General features: G+C 39.3%; 1 protein-coding gene across 11 annotated transcripts in view; it reads left to right on the forward strand.

Moving 5' to 3' along the window:
* The window catches only part of SHC3 (SHC adaptor protein 3), a 55,894-nt gene that overhangs the window by 27,380 nt on the left and 5,236 nt on the right, over window positions 1–23,278 (forward strand). For 10 of the 11 annotated variants that reach the window (XM_054287256.1, XM_054287264.1, XM_054287280.1 and 7 more), the window contains 9 exons: window positions 2,466–2,529; window positions 5,198–5,317; window positions 8,447–8,500; window positions 12,689–12,740; window positions 16,708–16,834; window positions 17,894–18,047; window positions 19,106–19,202; window positions 20,059–20,253; window positions 22,396–22,691. In XM_054287256.1, coding sequence (XP_054143231.1) covers window positions 2,466–2,529; window positions 5,198–5,317; window positions 8,447–8,500; window positions 12,689–12,740; window positions 16,708–16,834; window positions 17,894–18,047; window positions 19,106–19,202; window positions 20,059–20,253; window positions 22,396–22,691 — 1,159 coding nt within the window. The remainder of the gene's footprint in view (window positions 1–2,465; window positions 2,530–5,197; window positions 5,318–8,446; window positions 8,501–12,688; window positions 12,741–16,707; window positions 16,835–17,893; window positions 18,048–19,105; window positions 19,203–20,058; window positions 20,254–22,395; window positions 22,692–23,278) is intronic. The other variant, XM_054287248.1, reaches the window with a different exon arrangement.

Here is a 23,278-nt window from a genome sequence, read left to right on the forward strand (position 1 = left end):
TCTTGATGAACAAGGTCCTTGAATCAGATGAATCTATTGAGTAACACAATTAATGTCTGGTTACCAGGAGCTGGCAGAAGTACTGCTACAATACCCAACCCTGTCCTAGAAGAAAAACAAGATTGCACACATTTTTTTGTTGGGTGCAGTGGCCTGAAAAATCCCCTTGTCTTTCTCTTAAGTTCTCTGCTGCCACTACAAAGAGAAGATGATGTGGACAAATAGGAAGAGAAAGGAAATGATAGACTAATTTAATAACTAATCCCTCAAGCACATATCTCAGAAATCCAAGTCCTTTCTGTGAGAGGCAAAACCTACAAGGTATCTCAATGTACCAGCTGAACCACTGGAATAGACAAAGAGGTGACAAGTGTTGGTGATGTCTCTGTGAGAGCAGCTTGCAGTCAAAATGCCTGGGAAACTAAGACACACCTGGTGAAGCAAGAGGCACAGGTCTGAAAGGCTGAAGTGGGCTGGAGACTGCCACTGGCCTGAACTTCCCATTCTATTATCTCCAAAGGATTTGCTTCAGCAAAAGAGAGAGGTGGGAAACCACAAGTTTTAGCTCAGTAGCCAGTGAGGCTGACTCTGCAAAAGATGATGTCTGCTTGTTTTTCATGAGCAAAAGAAAAGCATTTTTAGTGAATTTTTCTTTTGAGAGGTGTATATTTACTTTTCCCTGGTTACATTTTCAGGAGTTATCCTTGTCTCAGTATTATGGTGATCACTGTCTGATGCTTGCTGTGCTTTGTTTCCAAGATGCATCAGACATGTTCTTTTAAACCAACTGCTTTTTACTTGCCCTGTAAGAAAATCTAGTAATTACTTTAACTAAAACACTTGTTTGGAGTAAAAAATGTAATGAAGGTGGGAGCTAAATACAGGTGCTGAACCATGAAATGGTGTATTGTAGCTATAATGGTCTGAGTACATATGCAAGGCAAGGTTTGTAGTGAGAGGCAATTTTATTAGATAAACAGATGTAGGTGGAGGAAAAAAAGGCATAGAACAAGTTACTGAATAAACCACCTCTCCTCTAGACCTAAAGAAAAGATAGTGTGCTTGAAAGATTTTTTAACCATCTCTCACTATAAATCTCACACTTCTTCAGAATGGCAGGACTGTAAACCTGCTTTAAGGTGTGTTCCATTCCCCCAACCACCCATCTCCCCAAACCAATAAAATGTGATTCTTCCAGATGATTCCAACTTTGAACTGGGTCCAGCTAAAAGCGCACAAAGCATCACTATAGATCAGTTACTGATTGCCACCTGATATAATCTGTCACGTTTGCTAAGCCATTACAAGTTGAACGCTGATATATGTGTATGGCATTGTTCTCCTGACTCACTTGTTGATCCTGTGCAGAGTTGGTATAGACAGCACATGGCATAAAGTCAATATCAATTATGCCTTTATCTAGATGATGTTTCAAGGTTTTGGTTATTTTGGCTGTTCTTTATCTTGTAGTTCATTGTTTCCCATTCTTTTGTTTTCTGGTTTGGTTGGTTGGTTGGTTTGCTTTTGAGTTTTGGGGGGTTTTGCTTAAAATATTTGTTATTTGCATGGTTTTGGCTCTAAATATAATCTGCTGTTAGTCTCAATACATATAAGAAATAGTTAAACAAGGTTGGCAATCACCTTTGCTCGCTTCTGTGAAACGATTCTGTCTTGCAGTGGGATGAGCCTATTAAAGTCTTGTACCTAGTGGTCAGAGGGAAGGCCTGTGTGTGTACAGGAGCAAATTCAAAACACTGACCAGATGAACCATTCAGATTATAAATTGCTAAATACTGGAAGGAACTGTAAGATTTGTTTGGAGCAGTATGATTTCAAGAGCTTTTGTGATGTAGAGTTACTCTTCTATGAAAGGGTAAAGATTCAAATCCATGTTGGACCTACATTTCTTTCAGTCAACATGAGTGTGATGGGAAGAATGAAGCAATGTTAAAAAACTGAAATAAAATATTGTTTCAGGCAATGATATTCCCTGTAATATAAATGTAAGGCCACTAATAAACTACTCAGACTGTACTGAAATAGTATAAATTAAAATGTACATCCCATGTACTGTATAGAATGTCCATATTACCAAGGGTTCTGGTACTGTCTAAATCCTGGTGGTTTTGCTCTGACTGGAAAAGTGCATAATATAGTAGTAAGAAAAATTATGCTTTCTAACTCTCACACTAAAAGAAACATTTTTTTTAAAGAAGGTGTTAACAAATGTACAAAAGTGAGACTGGAAGGATGGTATTATGAGCAATATTCTAATTTACAGTGAGAAAAGGTCTTTTTAGTAGTGTGAGGAAACATTCTCTTTTTTAAAGGAAAGCTAACTGACCTGCTAACTATCTTCACTTGTGCACAGAAATACAGTTGAAACTGTTCTCTCCAGTGCATTTCAAGCGTAATGAAGAAACCCACACATTCTTTTGCCATAAAGCTTTTTTCTGTCTCTTCAGGGAAGCAATCAGTCGTGTTTGTGAAGCCATGCCTGGTGCCAAAAGAGCCTTCAAGAAACGAAAGGTATTTTTTTCTCTTGTAGTGCAGTTGACTGTATTTTCTCTGTACAGCACAGTGGAGACCAGGCACAGCAGGCAGGTGACTTTAAGGCAGCTTTGAGAATTGCAGTTGATTAATCATTTAGAGTATTGGCTGTTTTTACTCACTGTATGTTGTCACTTGCCCTTTTGGTCAGGATCTGCTTTTGTACGCATCTGGAAATATAAGTACATTTAGGATGAAGATTGTGCCTTTATGTTCCTTCCATAGAAACCTCCTCCTTTTACTTTCTTTCTTTTGTAGATTGCAGGTGGAAGAGTTAAAACCAACAAATGGGATGCCTTTCCATAAAATGCATGAGTAAATTATGGAAATAGGTGCTGGAAGATACAGGAGAAGCCCAAAAGATACATAGTTTTGAAAGTGACTAGATTTGTTCTTGAAAGATAGATATACTGATGACATTTAGAGTTTGGTTATCACTGATTTCTGGAAATGGAAAGAGCATATGAGGTGATCCTTTGTTCCCTCTGCTTTTTCCGTAAACACCTGTGGCTGATGCTCAGTGTCCCGTGCTGATGGTGAGTCCAGCGTGTACCTGACATCATTACTACCTTGCTTCTATTTTTATTTGTGTGCTGGGAGTTAGAGTCTTCATACAGGGAGAGAAGGAAGCCTTGGCTCAGCTCCTGCACTGATGGCTCTCAACAGTCTCTTCCGGAGACCTGCGAGCAAAGCTGGGATGTGGTGCTATCTCCAAGGGAAGAAGCATAGAAATTAGTTAATTATAGCCCTTGTAGGTGTTCTTGGGCAGGGGAGGAGAATGTGCAGGTGAAGGAAAAGGTCTGCCTGCTTCCCCAGCTGCTCCACCACCTAGGCAGAATCTCAGCAGAAAGGAATACCATGAAATGCCACTTGTTTGCAATAGATAATCATACCCTGGTAAAATCAGTCATATGTGACATGTCTCACAGTGTGATTGGAAATTGTGTCAGAAATTAGGCTATAGTTTCACCTCCACCAAATTTATCTCATTGGCATTTCATGGTTCTCTGGTGTTTCATTTTAAATTTGAAAGTACAGACAAAAGTATCTTTCTTCTTGGAAAGCATAACGACACAAAATGCAGTTGAAAAAATAAGTTAAACAGAGTTCCAAGCAACTAGTGAGACACCTTGCTGTATTATAGATGTAAAAGTAATGTTGCTTATAAGTTGTTGAAAAGAGCAACAGAATTTCAGATAAATATCAAAGACATGTGTCTTTTGTGCGTCTGCACATTCATCATGTTTCTCCCACTAGTGGCATTTCAATTTGGTTAAGGTGACATGTACTTCCTGAAGCCAAATTTTCACACTTTACCTGCACCAACTCAGGGTTGGTAATCCTTAGGCATGACTCAGGAATCATGAAGGATTAAGGAAAGAGGAGATACAGAGATACTCAAAAGAGTTTGTTCAAAAGAGAATTTAATTAAGTTCTAGCTCTGTAACATGACAGGGTTGAAATAGTGCAGCACGTTACATAGGAGCAGTATGTACGTAGTGTATTTTTAAATCAGTTAAACAGAAGGGAAAGAAGATTAAATTAAATATATGTAAACTCTCAGGATTGCAGAAGCTCAAATGTGTCCAGACTGCTAGGAACAAAACCATCTAAGCTTGCAGGCAGCTTAGGACAAGTGCAAAAATAGTGGCAGAAGAGCACTGTCTCCAGTCATTTTGTGTTTTTATACTAATGACCAGCAGAAATATTCACCAATGCAAGTAGAGCAAGTTAAAGGGCTTGGTCTGTGACTGCTGGGCAGCCTTGTTTTTTACAGGCTGTGGTTACTTGAATGTGGCTGCTCTCACGCAGCTATGTGGTTCCCCATAGCTCTCAAAGGTGAGAAGTTTATGAATTTTGCTTTGACAGCATAATTTCTATTGCTGCAAAACCTCCTAAGAGCTGGTGAAATGCCTATAAAAGTTATCAATACTATTACATCCCCTGTATTACATTCATATACTTATTCTCTGATAATGTTTAGATGCATATTTTACCCCAGCATAAAGAGGTTTTATTTGTCTATATCTGGCTTTAACCTACTTTTAAGTCTACAAGCAAAGTCATAGCATGGTTAGGGGTTAGAAGGGACCTTTAGAGGTAATCCAGTCCATAATTCTCTGTATCCCATTTTGTGAGCCTTCCATCGATATCACTGGAGTCCCACTTTCCATGTGGCAAGGGGGTAGAACAGTCAGTAGATGTAGAGCAAACAGTAAATTTCAAGAGTTGAAGCTATTTTTATAGAACAAGCACATTTTTGTTTTAAGAGACTGACTGAAGGCATTCTTCTTAATCTGCTTACTTGATCCCTTGGTGATGATGACACTGGTGCTGTCTCACAAAACCCCTATTTTTTTCTTTTTGGTGAAGAGTATATGAAGAACTGTTTGGCTACTATCATTATTATTATTACTTATTATTATTATTATTAGTAGTAGTAGTAGTAGTTGTAGTAGAAGTAGTAGTAGTATAAATGAGAAATAATTTCCAGAGGAAAACAGCTGTTGCAAATTAATGATCTTTGAAAAGTCATAAACTTTTTAGAAGCTTTTAAGATCACCACTAACCCTGCATACAATGAAGGTCATTCAAAAAAAAAAAAAATCAGAGAACAAAAATCTGCTTTTTCCCCCCCTCCTCACAGCCACCAAGCAAAGTCCTTTCTAGCATCTTGGGAAAGAGCAATCTTCAGTTTGCAGGAATGAGCATAATGTTGAATATCTCCACCAGCAGCTTAAATCTAATGAATCCAGATACAAAACAGGTGAGTGTAACTTCTGTATTAACTTGTGAGGCTTTTGATGAACAGCCTGCTGCACAATTATTTGCTGTCTACCAAGTACTATGTTGCTCAAAATTATTCCTCAATAATGTCATAAAATGAATGAACTCAAAATATAATCATAGTGGAAGTCAGTTTATTTCACTATTCAACACAGCTTTGATAAATTATTTTCTTCTTGCCATGTTTCAGGCAGATTGGTTTTGCTCTTAAAAGACCTGTGATGTGAAATACCATTATATGGTTGTGGGAGTTCTTATTGAATAAAATTACAAACTTTCAGAGTCATAAAAAGGGTGTGCTTGGAGCAATAACTAAAATACTGAATGTGTGTCCCCAAGTTTGTTGTTTTCTTCCCATTTAGAGTCTTAAAGGGCAAACTGTTCCTGAGGTGCTGCCAAAAATACAGCCTCAGGGATTTTGCAGTGCAGTGAAAGGCCAGTCTTTTAGAGAGACAAAGCAGCCTTTTAAAAGTAGCTCATTTCTTCTTCTTCACTGTGCTGAAGGTACAGACAGACTTTGGGGAATCACTGCAGTGGTTTGTGAATGATGTATGAGATGAGAAAAATCCTTGCTCAGGGTATATATAAAAAGGAAGCAGACAGACATGCGTAGCCACTTCTGTGCGATTTGCTGTGAGCCACATATTGCATTAGGGCATGCAACTTTCTGCCCAGATACAGAGAGTAAAGAAGTAAAATTCCTACTGATGCCTTCGGGGCCTCAGGGTTAGAAAGTAAGAAAGAATATATATGCCATTTATTAAAAAGCTTGCTGTTCGTTACTATGTTTTCATTCGTATACCTTCATTCTTATCCTTATTTAGAAAGCATCACAATCCTCTGCAGTGAGCACTGAGACTGGGGGAGCAGGGCCGTGACTGGCTGCAGTAGTCTGTAGCCTTACTATGGAATATGAACAGCAGTGCTTTTCCTAAGGACAATTACTCCCCATCAGAAGCATAAGAACGTGATGTTAATTAGCTCTACCAAGGAAGTGCCAAACCCTGAAAGTCAGCTTGTCATCAGCCAATGCTAGGGCAGAAATGTAGTTAAACTCATTTATTTCAAAGAGTCATCCCCTGCATGTTTTGCCTTTTCTCTGAATTGACAAAACTGTTCATCTTCCTGTTATATCATTCTTTTTGAGGAATAGTAGACTCTTCTGGGTGCTGCAGGCCTGGGAAATGTCTGGTTTCTCAGAGATCCCTGGTCAGGCTGTGGCCTCCTCTTTTTCTTGTTTATGCCAAGGATTTGATTTGCAGATAAGCATGGCCCAGCAGCTTTGCCCTTTGAGGCCCCACACCGGAGGATGGCTGCAGCTTCTGTAATAGTGTCTTTTTCCCGGCAGATCTGAGAGGAAAGAAAAGACAAGCCAGGGTTGTTGGCCCTTGTGGTAGAAGGAAAGCAACTGCATGTACCCCTGCACAACAGTTCACAAAGTGAACATATTGAGCAGGGATGAGGGGAACATGATTTTGTTTTGCTTATTTCTTTAAAATGAAGGTTGGATTAGATTAAAAGGTTTCTGAGCTGTATGCCAACATTAGTGAATTGCTTTATTTTAAGCAATGCAAGGCGTTGATGATTTGCTGTATCTCTTTTCAGTATTTTCATATTGGTAGAGATTAGATGGGGAATACCCCAACTTAAAACTAAATTAGCTGTGGAATTAAAAAAAACCGCCTGACTTCAAGTAATGGTTTCGAGCACTTTTCAGCTTCCTTAAAATTTGGAAAAAAATAGTTTAGTGACAGTCTGAAATAATTTTTCTTTTACATGCTAAAATAGAAGATTAGGTTATTTGCACACATCAAGATAGTGATAATATGAAATTGTGTAAAGGAACTTCACTAATTTAGTTCTATTGTTGGGATAATCTATATTCTCTATGTATTCTATGTACTACATATTCAATTTTTACTTCTTTAAGAGAAGGAAATCCTCACTGCTGAGTAGCAGAGCACTAATTTACAAGTGTACTCTTAAAAACTAACCACATCTTTGGAGGATGTTGTGGGACAAGCAGGGCTATTGAAAATGAAGTGCTCTTTACATGAAAGAAACACTACAAATAGTAGTCACCTCTCTCTGACTTAGTGAAGCAGCATGATTCAGAGAAAGTTCTGTCAGATTTTTTTCTTTCCAAGTTGATAGTTCATGTCTTTAAGAAGCAGATTAGGGAAAACAGCACAGAGAATAGTTTTCTAGCCTATTTTATTTTTTCCAGAATGGTTTGTTGTATGTGGCTCCCTTGCCAAAGCGAAGAACCAAGATCTTAATTCTTATTGTCAGATGCTCTGAGGCACTTAACAGCGGCCTGTCCCATCCCAGATGAATCCCTTGGCATGGCTTCTGTGACTCAAATATCAAGTGAAAATTTCTTTCAAATGACCTTTTCTTTCTTGGTTGTTACATTATTTCATTATTAAAAGATTTTGTACATTGATTCTCAGAATAGCAGAGATGTTCTGTTTTTATTAGAGGTTCAGGACAAATTGTCTTTTCCCAGAGAAATATCATATTAGTTCAAATTGTACATAAGCAATTTGAATTTCAAATGCCCTGGAGTGTGCCTGTGAATTTGTCCACAATACTACACTGCATCTAGATTCAAAATTCTGTTTGCATATTGTAAACATGTTGATGTTTGAAACATAAAATGACAGATTAGGTATTGGATGCAATGTTAGGAATCTTAGCTGGTGTAGAGGTTGGCATGGTTTCATTGATTTCACCAGAGTGGCATCAGCAGAAAAATGGTTTGATGAATCGGACCTTTTGTTTCATTCATCATTATCTGTAATAAAGAAAGTGAGTTTTAGCAGATTAAAATTTCTCCAAAGACACTTTCCGACAGGTCTGTATGATTTACTAGAGTTCTGAGTACATTTAGCAATCTTGCAGTATCCTGATACATTTTAAAGAACACCGGAACAGAAACATTTATCCTTAAGTTTGTTTATATTATCATGCTGCTCTTTGAAGTCCCTGTAGGTAATTTTGATCTTGATTTTGGATTTTCACCAGCATACAAGCAAAAAACCGAAATCAGAATAGCAAACTGTAAGAAACCCATCTGACTCACACTTATTCTTTCTGATCCATACAGATCATAGCAAATCACCATATGCAATCCATCTCCTTTGCGTCTGGAGGTGATCCGGTAAGCATTTCTGTAAAGCCTTCTCCCACACAGAAACTGCTTTACGAGGGCCGTGTGATAAAATTTAAAGCACATCTTACTAAAAGAAAAATACAACCACAACTCAGCTCCTGTTTCTTCTTTCATAAATTTTTCCTGATTGTTGCCATCAAGTTCTGTTTGAGGGGAATGGCTGACAAGTGTTCATGGATCCTCCCGTTTAGATGACTGTAACAAAAACTATGAAGGGGCTGTAAGCATTCATATAGTAACTGATAAGCAGGGCTTTGTTTTTCAGAGGAATGTAGAATAGTTATATGGGCATTGTATGGATTTTTATCCTGTTATTTATCTTGCACTTTTTACAGTAGTAGAATATGTCGCAGCTATATTTATAGTATTTGTAGTAACGCGTGCTTCTCTTCCTTTTTTTTTTTCTTCTCAAATGCAAGTGTGAATTGAGAAGACTGTGCTAAATTCTGCCTGCAGGTATATTTGCTACAGTCATGCAGGTTGAAGGCAGACTTTCAGGAAAAGCACAGATCTTTCTCTTCTGTTTTGCAAAGCTTTTAGATACACCTACAAATTTTATTAATTTAGATCAAAGGGCAGATTCCCGCTTATTGTGCTTTTCCTTATTTTTATAACCCGTTCATCCAAAGGTATATTAATAAATGGACTTCAAAAGTATTTGTCATTCAGGAAGCAATGGGGGAAATCTAAATTAGTGACAGAGCTCTTACCTAAGAGGTTTGAAAGCTTTTAAACTTAGATTAATTGAATGGGTACCTTTTTCTCCATCATGTGATTATCTGTCATATATCAGTCATGTACTACAAGTAAGGCAATTTCTAGCCTGCTTCGTGAGTTAATTCTCTCAGTTAACTCTGCTAAGGTGAAGATGCTTGGTGCTTTCTCTGTTCATTGTGTTTTTGCCAGAAAGCATAAAGACAAATTCTAGTCTTAGTGTAGCTTCACTGAGCTCAGTACAATTGTAGAAGGGAAAAGGACACAATATCACAATAATTTGGGGAACAAAAAATGGATCAACAGCAGCTTGGAAACACAACAGATTGCAATGGATGCTGTAAATGAACAATTCCTGAAGTGGGCAGAGGAGTGATTAGCACAGTTCCCTGCCTCCATAAGAAGATTCTTTGCTACCCATCTGCCATCCCAAATGCTAGGTCCTGGAAACACCATTTCACACTGCCCACTGATGAAATGATTTAACAGGAAAGAGGAGAGGAACAGCAGTAGAGTTCTGGATTTGGAGTAAACAAGCTCTTCCAAATGTTTTAAAGAGATAAAAATCTCACTACTGAGTCAGTGAGCTACCAGAGAAATAAAATTGCATGGTGCAAGGGAGCCTACAAGGTACAGTGAAATTATGAATTTGTGTTCCCAATAAGACTACTGCATGAATTCATTCTGGTATTGGGATGAAGAAAATAGGTATGAGTATCTAATGTTTTTCTACAAGCTTATCTCTGGTCTAGTAAGGAACAACTTTAACTCAAAAGTTTGTGCAAAAAGCAGCTAGTTCCTTTGTCCTGGGTGCATGTCGAAGATGACAAAATGCAAGTCTGTGATTTAGCTCTCAGATTTATTTACTCATCAGAGAGCTATTTAGACATAACTTTCATCAGCCCTTAATGATTTCTATTTGGTAGTGGACTGCCACCACCAAACTACATCTCCCAACCATAGCTGGCCTCCAGACCATCAATGTATCTCCTTATATGGCTTTTAAACAGGTTGGAGAAAGGCCATGGTGACCTAGGAAACTAGATATGTGCCCATGTTTCTTCAAGAAGTTATTCCCTTATTTTGAAGTTATTTTGGTGTTTGGTTTACTAGGAGGTGAGACTATCGCTTCTCTACCCTGTCAACGTTTCTGCTCTGAACATCTGCCTCCCATTTGTCATAGCAGTTAGCTTTACCACCTTCCTCCCACTCCCTTACCATTAATTATATTATTCAAAATATAACCCCTGGAGAAGTGTTCCACAGTCCTGGAGAATGGCTTGAATATATACTTCTGCAATATTTCCCTTTGCAATGAGTCAGTTTCTGGCTGTGTCAGAATATGGGAGCTTAAAAACCTCTGTACCAAATCCTTTTATGTGCCAATTCAGAACCATTTTATTTCACTTCCAAGGCTGTGCTCTCAATCTACTTTAGCTCTATTCAGCCCCTCCTATGATACTCTAAACAATTTTTCTCCATAGTAAAGTCAGGTGGCTGTTTCCAGGCTGCCAGAGAAGACATCTGTTTTTTGGAGATATCTGCTGAAATTTTGGAGTGGAGGATGCCATAAAGTCTAATAAGGCAGGTCTCTCAGAGGTCCCTGAAGGCAGTAGTTTTTCAGTTTCAGCAATACCTCCAAATTTTAACACTGCAATGTAATGTCTTCAGGCTGAAAATTATAGCTCATTCATACCTGTTTTCAGTACTTGAATGTCAAGGATCACTTTCCTGCATCAGCCAAGTCCTGTATAGTTTTTTGGATGAGGGTCTTCTAACTTAGCCACACTGAAATGTGCCTACCTTAGGTCCTTAATGGTTTGTCATAGTCAGCTTGAATCTCAGAGCTTTAAATGAAATAAGGAGTAGGTGTTTTCAGACTGTCACACCCACGCTAGCTATGAGATAGATCTATGATTTAGTCAGGCATAAATGTATCCATTAGCTATGCCTGAAGTAGTAAATGAATTGATCTGTGGCTCATTTTCTAGTCTTTCTGGCCCTGAAATAAATAACACAGTGCAATTTGCACCCACACATTCACTCTCTCCCCTCATAGTGGTCTCTTGGGATTGATGCCAAGCATGTGCTGGTCCCTCAGAGAGTTTCAGGGCATGCTGTGAGAAACTAGTACAGTGAGACATGGGCTCTGTATTATTTGCTACTATGGACATAGTCACCTTTGTTTTCCCCTTACTTGTTGATATGCATCCTTATTTCCACTGTGGTCACTGCCCAGACACTGTGCCACAGGATGTGTAAGAAATTACGAGACAAAATGGTAGAGCTGTGCTTTTTCAACAGACCAGCCTCCCTGCTGCTGTGTCTGAGTGTCTTCCAACAATGCATTAATTGACATGGTCACACATCTGTCACCAGAGCCCATGACTGTGCTGCATTCTTTCCCTTGCTCCCTCCTTAGGAAGGAAATTATGTAGACATTCAGTACAGTGATTTGTTTTGGGTGGCTGGTGGTGGTTGTGTGCTTGCACTAGAAAAAGCTGTGCTGAAGAAGTCTATCTTTTAACTGAAGATTGATATTTGTTATGATGTTAGATCTTGTCATAATTGGCAATGATTTTGGATCAGTCACCTGAAAAGGCTTTGGGTACGCAGTCAGCTGTAATGTATCCTGTATTTCCCTTGGGTTTAGCCTACCTGACTCGCCAGGCATAGTCAGGGAATACCAGATCTAACCAGGACTTCCTGATTGCATCAAGGCAACATGGCATTTTTCAGATATATCAGCAGGCCTAAGTGTTTCCCGGAAACCCAGGCCTTTCTGTTTAATCTGCATAAGAATAGAAGTCTGCACCATTTGTGCACAAGGGCATAGGAGTGGCCGGAGAGGAAGAAAAAAATTCCCACAAGAAGATGTCTGTGTGCTCTTGCCAGAAAATCCACCAGGCAACAGGGGTGGCAGGGAGCAGCCCAAGGGCTGGGGAGGGCGTGCAGGGATCCTGCCTGTCAGAGCCAAGCAGTGGCTGAGCGCCTCTGTGCCATATGGCACTGTAGTCAGTAAAGGAAACACCTGCTTGTCACACACGAATTAATGCCATTGCTCAGTATTTCTGAGGAGTAGCGCTGTTACTGCCACAGAACCAGATGATTATTCATGTTATGACCCAAAATCTCTGGGTAGTTTGAAGATAAGGATTTGTAATTCTATTCCCTCCTAAATGAGGCCTGGGTAAAATCCTACTGAGTTTGTTTGATTGATAGAAGAGATTTTAAAATTCTGCTGGATTGGATCACATTCTGTAAAAAAGAAAGTGGTAAAAGGAAATGAGTACCAAAACCCATAAACTTTTATATTTGATTTAAGTAATATGCATCTGTAGAGCAAAATATTCATTTGTGGCTCTGCCCAAAGGACTGTACATACTCTGGACTGTGATCTTTTGCTGTAATCAGTGCAAATATGCTTTTTCATTCATTGTAGATATCTTAATTTTTTGACAGGATACTTCAGACTATATTGCATATGTAGCTAAGGATCCTGTTAATCGTAGAGGTAAGTTATAAATATCTATTTGGTGTCTGTATTTCCTTTGAGAAACACTAGTTATTCATGGTTTAAGTCAGATAACCCCCCCTCCACCCCGAAAAACATGAATGTGGAATGTAGCCCAATCAAAGAATGGCCTTTGACAGAGCCATGGAAAGATTGTGTAGCAATAAGAAGCAGCAGTTTGTTTCTCAAGCTTGGAATAAATAGGTCTTGCCTCTAGTTCATACCCAAATAACACTTTGACTCTCTTCATCTCCCAAATCAAACACTTGCCTTACTTGGCTGTGTAAGCTTCTAGGCAACAGCCAAGTCTTACCTACACCCAATCACTGTGCAAGAGCTAGGCAGTCTTCTGATTAAGTCATCTGATGAGGCAGCTGTATCTGTTAGGTCTTCCCAGTACATGCCTAAGTCTTCCTGGCAGAATCAGATTCTTTATCAAATAACTAGCTTTACAGCCAGCTTGCTGTAATTCTCTTTCTCAGTAAAGTTTTGTTCAAGGTTGTATTGCTTTAGTAGCAATCAGTCATGGACTGGGCCTTGCTTGTTGATTGTGTTCACTGGGTCTTAATGCAACATACAAAGCATTTTGTAATGTACCTGAGAATCTGTTTACTATTTACTATTCATAGATCATAGAGAGAGAAGAACAGACTCTCTCCAAAAAAAGAGAAAAGACGTTAAGCACTTCCTATTGGAAGTACTTCTTTCTGGAGAATTCAGACACTTTAACTCCAAAACTCCAAAATGCTAATCCTGCAAATCCTCAACTGTCCACCTTACCATCAGCACAACTACCCAGTAGCTCCCATATGGAATCATCTTTAATGATACCTGTAGAATCTGCTGTGCCCATGTGCAGAGATGTCCAGACTTGAGGGTATTGGCTCATAAATAGTACCTGCACCAAGCATACGAATATGCTGAACATAAGTGAAATACCTAGAGAACTTACAGGGAATGGGAGGTAGGGAGTAGTCCAGTTCTTTGGAATGCTTGTTCCATTACAATATCCTGTTGGAGAGGCTCCAGTGTCAGACTATGGAATGCATGGTGCAGAGCTGCTCTCCAGCCCACCTGCTTTAGCAGTAGCTTTCCTCTAAATCCAAGCCTGATTTAGCTGTTCTGAGAGATCTCAGTCAGTGTAGGGACTAGCACTGTAGACCAAATATTTTCTCTGTAGGGTTTGGAGGAGCCCTGTGCTCTGTCTTCTGTCATGTTCCTTCTGCACTATGCTCTTCCTGTACTATGTTCCTTCTGTCTTACATCCTTAGCTTCCTGTGACTGTTCCTTGTTGAGCTAGGCTATCCTAAACTGAGACATCATCTGAGCACCTGATATTGTTGTCCTCCTTTTGTTTATTCAGGTCAAGTAATTTCTTAGTTTTCTTTATAAAAAGATTGACTGTGTAGCATTCCAGGCTCAGTGCACATCCTCCATCCTTCAGATAATTTCTGTACCTCCTTCCTTCATTTTCGTGCTGCTCTTTTAAAAAGGTATATGGTATCTGCATAACAGGGGCTGTCACTATAGCACAGAATGCACCTTCCTATTTTTTCTTCCTTTTGTCCTCTTCGTCAGGTGGTTCCTTCTAAGCCATTTTTGCTGCAGTGAAGCACTGTTATCTCTCGTGAAATTCTTTCATGCTGTGATCTTTAAGCCTTCAGCATTATGGCTTTCCTATGGGTGCTTTTCCCCACTCGTCTGTATACAGCAGTGCTTTGCAGATCAGTGACTTTGTATGTCACCTGTATTAAAACACATTCTTTAAAAGGGTCTAATTTTCCAAGGGACCTGAATTGCCCTCTTTTACCACCACTTGCCATTCTGTCATTTTTTGTGTTGTCTGCAAATTACTTTAAAAGGGGATTTGTCTTTACCTCTGTATTTGGTGAAAATGTTACTGCTGCTGTTACTGATGTTACTACCCTATCACCAATGCTGTAGTATAGCTTGCATATTAGACTCATTTCTTCATAAGGATGGAAAAGCTATCTTCGTGCTTTGCATTCTGGATCTAGCAAGCTCAAGGCTGTCTATTTTCTGCTGTAACATTCACAAGAAATCATCTCTGCATGAGCCAAACCTTCTCATCCTTTTACAAGAAGCATATCTCCTACCTGCTGAAAGTCCATTCACGTATCCAAGGAAACAGGTTACTCATTATGTCACCTACTGAAACTACTTAATGACTCATGCTTCATTTCAGCTCCAGAAAAGTTTAGCAGTGAGCAATATCGCCTCCTTAAATTTGCACTCTAGTTATGGAGTGAAAGCATTTTAGCTTTGTTTGGCCTAACTACTTTTGGACCACGTTTCCAGAGATAAATGTGCACCTTCCCTGGGGGCTGATTGTTCGATGCCAATAGCAGTGTTGCAGAGGTCATAAAAAAACAAATGTCTCAGTGCTAGTCAGGGATGTCTGCCTCTGTCTTTGGACACATGGAGGTCCTGTTTTTGTCTGCTGAATCCACTTTCAGCATGTAGCTAGGGGCATTTTCCCTGGGCGAGGCATTTCAGCTTGATGACTGGCACAGCAGAAGCTCTAAGGTGAGAAGAGAACACCACTGTATCTGCTTGGCACTGTCACTGGTGCCATCTCATGCTGAATGAGGTGGTGCTGCTGTTGCTGCTGCTGAGGAAGAGACAGCAGACATTCCATACTAGCAACTGCAGGTTTCTTGGCCCTTTTTCTGGCCTCTCCAGAAGTCTATCCAATATTTCAGCCTCTGAAAAACTAATATCTACACCTACTTTGTCTCCCTGTATTATTTCAGCTAAATGTCACGACCAACCCTTATTTGTAGGACAGTGGCATCCAATGCTCTTGGTTCCAGTGAGCTGGACACTGGGCGTGTACTAAAATGCAGTTTTTCAGCTGAGGAGCTTATATTCAGGTTATTAAAGCAGTCAGGGATGAACAAATTGGTATCTTTGAGCAAGAACGCACTTTCCTGTGGCAGGACTTGGAAAAGAACCAGTTTGAAATGCAGTCCAGGCTCTAGCCAGTAGACAATATGCTTGTCCAATTCTGGGTATGGAAAATTAACTCACCTTGGCTTCTTTGGATATCACTGAGATGTTGTTCATTGAGATATTTAGGTTCCACCTCTTAACACCCACCTGTGTTCTCGCAGTGTTGAATTGTGGGAACTCCACAAGTTCACCTCTTTATGTTTTCACATATGATGAGACCTCCAAGCCATTCTCTGATTTAAAACCAGGACAGATATATCTGCTCAGACAGCTGATAAAGGCTTCTCAGTCTTTATAGGAAGAGAGTTTGTGTTGCTCTCCTCCCCCTTTACTGCCACAGTGGGTTCAGAGATGTTGCACATGGGGAAGTGCTGGAGCTAATCAGGTTGCTGGCTCTGCACTCCTCAGCAGCCCTGCAGTTTGCTGGGAGTGTCTCCATGCAAACAAACAGGAAAAGGCTCTAACCTCTGTATTCCTGGAATAAGATCAGGGCTCATTATCTAGGAAGTATCTGCGGACACTGCTCCTCCCTCAGACTGTAATTTGGAAAAAGAGAGCAGCTTGTGAACTCACAGTGATTAGACATAAAAGTCAAGTAATTAAACTGAGGAAAACAAAAAAAAAGCTTTTATTGTTATTACCATCTATTAATATTTGTGTAATTTCAATTTAAAGCTTAGAATTCTTACATAATCTATTGCATTCAGGTAATAACAAGTGAAATTTTATGAGTCTTTTTTCTCTTCGTGGGCTTGTTAAAATAGCAGAACAGATTAGGGACCTTGTCTCTTGCAGTTACACATCAGTCCAATTTTATGTAACCTTTAAAAAGTTGTGATTGCCTGAAATTCACTGTATCAGAATTGGGGTTTATTGAAATGTGCACATCACTAATAGAGCAACTAACCTTGACAGTGTAGGTGTTTTGTCATAGGTCATTGCATCCCAGCATGACATAAACAGTGATTTGCATGTGTCAATCTTTTTCATTTAGCTTGTCATATACTGGAATGCTGTGATGGCCTGGCCCAGGATGTCATCAGCACCATAGGGCAAGCATTTGAGCTTCGATTTAAGCAGTACTTGCAGTGCCCCTCTAAGACACCTACTTTATCTGATAGGTGAGTGCGATCACAGAAGACAGGTAAAGGACCTTCTTTAGCTTTCAATTTATTCGCTAAAATGTGGACAATGTTGCTGGGCACAGACAGGACCTGAATATTTAAAAATTATTTCTGCTGTATTAGCGAAACAGTGTTACAGTGTTTACCTAATGAACATGGAAGAAGTACAATCAGTTTAAGATGGGCTAAATATGGATTTCACAATGATGTTGAAATGATCATGTGTTTTGTGCTGTAGTTAGTAGGCAGAGATGGATGGCCAGGAATGGTTGTTATTTGTGCCATTTCCTCATTACTGTCACAGCAGCTGTGTCAGTTTAGATTGTGTAGGTCAGACTGCTGGGATTCCAAAATGACTAATGATGTTCCAGTATTTCTCATATTAGGGTGATGTTTCTAGGAATGTGATGTATTGCAGGGAGGTTTGACTGCATTGATATCTGGAGGATACAAACTCTCCTTGTGTGTGTTCAAAAGACTGGGATATAGCATTTTGTTTTCTTTAGAGACATGGATTGCTATGTGCTTACTAACATTACTAGAAACCCTAGTGAACTTTTGTCCTCTGTAATCTGTTATATCAGTGCAAAACTGGTTATATAGGGAATATACAGTGCTACTATCCTAATCTGGAAGCATGCATTTTATTCACATCTCTTGACTTTGTGAGGTTCTTGCAGAATTACATTGGTAATAGAGCAGTCATAACTAAAGATTTAGAGCCCAGTCAGTCAATCAAGTCATAGTATTACAAGTGCTATTTTAAGATTAGATAAAGTTGTTTGTTAATGCAGTTTATAATGGTCTTTAAAACCAAGTTCAAACATACTCTTCTCAGCATAAAGAATTTGGTACGTTGCAAAGGAGGTTTATGTCAGTTTGTCTAATCAGAGAAGATTTGACACATGATCCATCGTTGCTTCCTGACTTAGAGTGGTAGCTGAAGAGTCCCTACCATATGCAGTAGTGATCCCCTGACAGGCAATCTTAACCCGCTGAAAGTGCTGTAAGTGCTTTACAAGTAAGAGGCAAAAGAAAGCACTCTCTTTCTTTTAGGATGCAGAGTTTTGAGGACCCATGGACAGAGGAAGATAACGAGGCAGCAGAGCATCCGTATTACAACAACATCCCAAATAAAATACCTCCCCCTGGCGGATTCCTTGATGCCAGGCTCAAAACAAGGCTTCTCACGGCTACAGACGCAGCTCAGGTCAGTATAATTTCATTTCTACCCTCCTGCTGATTGATCCAAAATTTTTAAAAGACACGTGTTTTATAGTGGATACCTTGGGATTGTCTGTAATTCACAGCCCTTCCTGTGTGGCCAGTTTCCATCTGAATGGCCATTGCAGATTGAGGGGGGCAACACATTAGGCAGGTTCAGAACAAATTAAAGGAGGTGAAATCCTCATGGTATTAAAAGATTAACTAGGTTCAAGGAACAGAAATCCACTGGGGGCTACTACATTTGCAGAAACCATATCTGCTTCAGAGAGTATCAGATAGTGCACTTTAAGTGGGAATGATTTAATGCAGAATCATTTAAACAATCTAGTGCAGCCATTACTAACAGTTCATTATGTTAATGACTTGGGAGTGATCAGTATTCAGCCAAGTTCCTAGGTAGGTTTTCCACCTCATGTTGAACTAAGGTCAGCGTGAATATTTCTACCAGCACTCCTGTTGAAAATTTGACTGCAGTATCAATGTAGACCCCTAAGAGGTGTTTTCAGATCCAGCATAACTTTGCTTAAATCCAGAGGGGTCCTGTCTGTAGCCAACATGCTCCCCTCAGTCCCCAAGTCCCCTCGTCCCCTGGTACCAATGTGAATCTTTCAGCTTGTGGTGTTGGGGCTCTCTCTGGTCCCACATGTGTTTGTGCGGAACACTTCTCCCAGTAACAGGTTGACTCACTACCTGAGTACAAACTAAAGAAATTATGCATCATTTGGTATCATAGGGAGTCACTAAAAGCAGAAACCAGGGAAGAACACCTGTAGGTCACTGGTAATATCTTACTCTTAAACAAATGCATTTGGGATATATATATATTCTGAAATTATGATGAATTGGAAAGGAAGAGTGAGGGTACACAAAATACGTCCAAAGAAATTGGCAGAGCCACTTGTAATGTGTGCATTACAGTTTTTTTATTATTATTTTTTATTATTATTACTATTTAAAATTTAAATTTTAAAATACAATTATATTACAATAATTGCATTTTAAAGGCAATTTAAAAATTCCTTGCACATGTGTCCATTCTAGTCTGCATCAGGAATGGGAGGAGAGCAAATTTATTATCAGAGCCATCACCTAGGAGAAAAATTCAGTGAAGAATGGCATCACGGGCCTGTTAAACAAGGTGAGTTTTGCTACTTTTAGCTGTAATACTGCAGGTGGTCTTGAAGCATGTGAAAGTCTAGTGCCTCAAAGCCTTAAGGCAATGAACAAAACTTGGTTGATATGTTCCCTTTGTCTGAGTTTTAGTGTTGATACCAGTGAAAAGCATTTGATAATTACCTCTGGATAAATTATTAAATGCAGATATTCATGAAATATTTTCTTCTGTAGAGCAGTTAATGAATAGAATTACCCACACTTTCAGCTTTCTAACTTTCTATATCTTAAAACCCATGTCTCCTGCCTGATCTGTTCTGAAAATGTGACCCACTAGGGTATGCAAAGTAGAATTTTTAAATGAAAAGCCTAAATGAAAAGTTTGGTTCAAAATGTGAAGCAGTTTTCTCTACTCAACAAATAGCAAATAGTGTATAATGTTTGTTTTGTTGTCTTTCAATTTCAAGTAATTTCAAAACACATATAAAGATTTCACCCCATCCAGCTTTATCTAATAACTTTATTGTGTTTCTAGGGACACTTTTGTTCAAAGGCCAGAATATATTCCCTATTGTTAATATGTACACATTTGAGGATTTTATACCTTCTCCCTCTCTCATGACTCTCCAACAGAATATAATCTTTGAAATTTACCATCTTTATTTTCAAAGATTTCCTTTCCTCCTGGGAAATAGCCCCACCATACCCTCATTGAAACACAGTTCTGAATCCATTAATTAACACTTTTCTACTAGATCCAGCAATTATTGACTTTATATCTCCCGATCCAGGAAATTTTAAACCTGTGGTGATGTGGTGTGATGATAATTGGTCAACACTGTTCTGTCGATTACACAAAAAAAGTCTCTTGACTTTTCTAGGATCTCTGGATATTTGTAGTATGTCAGAAGAGAAATCAGAAGTAGCACGAACTGGAGAGCTGCCAATATATGTAAACACCCAGAATATAAATAGAGAAGATCTATTGGCACTTCAGGCAGATGCTGAAAGTGCCTTCTGTGGAACAGCAGAGGATGCTCTAGCAAGCAGCCCAGGAAAGGATCTGTTTGACATGAGTGAGTTCCCTTCCTATTTACTTCATTTCTAATAAGTGACCAAATATGTTTATGCATCAGTTCTGTATTTAAAAAAAAAAAAAAAAAAAAAAAGAAGTTTTCAAAATTTACTGTTCCTGTTGTAATTATGGTGAATTTTAATATCCATTGTGGTTTCATATTGGACTGAACTAAAATAAGAGTGGCTGAAGACTTAGAGCTAGTCTGTATAACATCTGAGTTAAGGTTAGTTGCAGTCCATGTTGTCTTCGACATCACAGGCAATTATGTCAGAAGAAAATTAATCAGGAAGCTTGCCATATGAGAAGGTAAAGGAGGGTGATGTGAAGTAAAGTATGGATGGGTGGAAAATTGTCTTCAGCCTGTCCTGTGAGTATGTTGTGAGGAAGTCAATGCATATAGGAAAAGCTTTGTGCTACAAGAAATGTAGCATGGAAATTAAAGTACTGACTTACCTCTTACTCTGGATAGGCCTACTGTCCTATCTGTTCCAACTTTGAAGGCAGCTTTTCCTAGATCAGAATCATCACCACAGCTGCAAAAGCACAGCTGAAGTGTCAGACATAGTTTGGTAGTGGTGCTACTAATAAACATTGTTTTCAGCCTTGAGAAGATACATAAGGTGAAGAAATTGTAAAAGCATTTGATGCACAGAAAAATTTCTTGGGTTTTTTGCTCTTCCTACTTCAAATAAATTGCTTATCCATGCTTTATTTAGTTCAGTTCACATAATTAAAAGGCAGTGAGACAAAGCAGTTGGTGCCTAAAAAATTATTTGTAAAATAAAGTATCTACATTTCTGTTATCTTAGTGTAGGAAAAAACTATTTTCCTGGCATGTTTTTGCTGAGATATGGCTCTATTTCCACAGCTCAGTGAGGTATTCAATTGAAAGAAAGGAGGAAGGAAGAAAGTGGAGAGAGTATCTATCTGTGAATATAGATCAGAAAGGAGAAAAATCTGCTGTTTGAAATCAGGGACATTAGCTGTTATCAGCCATTGGAATATCAGAGAAAAGTAGTATTAGAAAATGTGCCAATTAGCCCTAAGATGGTGGTTTGTTGAGATAAACATATGTTGGACTCCGTGCAGACTGTGGTATAGTGCAGACATTTGTAACTACTGTTAATAGCTGGCTGAGATATCGATAAACGGTGACAGCACAATATTTTTCCTTTTTCTTTGAGCTAAACTAGCCTCTGTGGCCCCATGCAAACAGGGCTTTGTACTCCTTGCATCTGAACAATCTGTTCAGAGCTGGTGTATCACTTCACTGTGCTGCTCTCCAGATGTCCTTTTGTAAGCCTAGGGGCACAGAACAACATTTCTTTTTGATATGTACTGGTGGGCCAGATGAAGGTCTTGCAATAGCAAATAGCTTCCAAGAGGTCAGTACAACATGTAACAAAGCACCCTATGCACCCTCTTTGCTATTTCTGTAAGATTGTTGGGATCCATAATGACACTTTTTCTACTCAACTCTAGAGTTGCACTGAGTTCAGGACTTAGCTGAGGTTTAAAATATGCTTCCTCAAGGCTGGTTTTAACTAGGCAAATGGTGTTAAATGTGTTAACCTGTGTCTGTTTTGTGGAGTTCTCTTCCTGAATGGAGGCTAGGAGTAGGCTGAGTGGTGAGGGTGAATGTTCCCTACTAGACATAGCCTTGGGCTGGAGACTCAGTAATGGATAATTTTTAAATGAATGACTTGTTTGAACAGAGACCAGATATGAGTATAATTACGTTTGGTACCCCTATTATGTAATTTATTTGAAATTAAACTGTCTGAAATACCTAGAAAGACTGAAGGAAAGATTTGCCTGCTACCAGATTGTATAAATACAGCTGTTGACAATAGCCACTAGTGAAATAAACCAGTACCTTTCAAAAAATCCTGCCAAGGTTCAGCCTGATTTTTATCAGTATCATTCTGTGCATAATATATATTTTAAACACATTACACTCCTCAGTCTTAATATATTATATAAATCAGTAAGTCTATTAGTGTATCTTCCCTTATTTTTTTCATAAACAGAAGTGGTTGTAATGCAAAACAAATCCAGTTTAAAATGACCAGAAAGTAACTATTTTGCTACGTGATTTACATCTTAATGATCCTGCTCTTGTTACTATTTTCATAACAAGGACCATTTGAAGATGCTCTTAAGAATCAAGCATCTGAGGCTATGTTGAAGAAATCCACCTCCACGGGATGCACCAGCCCTCCTTTATCCAGAGTAGCTGTCCGGACTGAAGCTGAGGAGCTGAGTACAGAGCCATGGTATCAAGGAGAGATGAGCAGGAAAGAAGCAGAACAGCTATTAAAGAAATGTGGAGATTTCCTTGTGAGGAAGAGTACCACGAATCCTGGCTCCTATGTGCTGACAGGCATGCACAAAGGACAAGCCAAGCATCTTCTTTTGGTGGACCCAGAAGGAACTGTAAGCACTGACTTCTCACTAACAGATGAGGTTTCCGATTCTACTCATTTTCTCTAAATGCCTTTAAACTTCTTTACAGCATATTCACACCTTACCGTAAGCACCACCTCATATCTCTGATGTGCCATCACATCTCTAATTCTCTCCCTGATGCCTACCAGAAGACCTAGCACATGATTTCTGCACATTGCAGGGAGCCTTAGGGACCTGATTCCCAAGCAAGTTAACACTTTGACCACTGTTGCGGTCTTGGTCAAAAGTGCAGCTAAGCCTCTTCAGTGTTCTTGCTAAAGGAAGGAGGTTTGGCTAGCCTCCTTGGCTTCTCTGTTACCTGGGATACGGACCAGGCCCTCTGTGTTTCTCTGCATGTATGCCCAGGAGAGAATTGGGATAAACATGTTCCATTTCTTTGCTGCAAATAGACTCCCTCAGCTGGTGAAGGGACCGTCCCCACAGCAGGATGGAGGGGGCAAGGGAGCTCTAGTTTTCTGTAGCTAGCCTGTCCTGCTTCTGCAGAGGCATAAACTCTTCAGAGAGATTGAAATCACTGTCATGAGCTTTATTCCTGGCTCCTGGTAGCTGCAAAT

This window comes from Melozone crissalis, unplaced genomic scaffold (assembly GCF_028551555.1).
Source record: "Melozone crissalis strain CALT ecotype California unplaced genomic scaffold, PUWL_Pcris_2 ptg000005l_1, whole genome shotgun sequence".
NCBI lineage: Eukaryota > Metazoa > Chordata > Aves > Passeriformes > Passerellidae > Melozone > Melozone crissalis.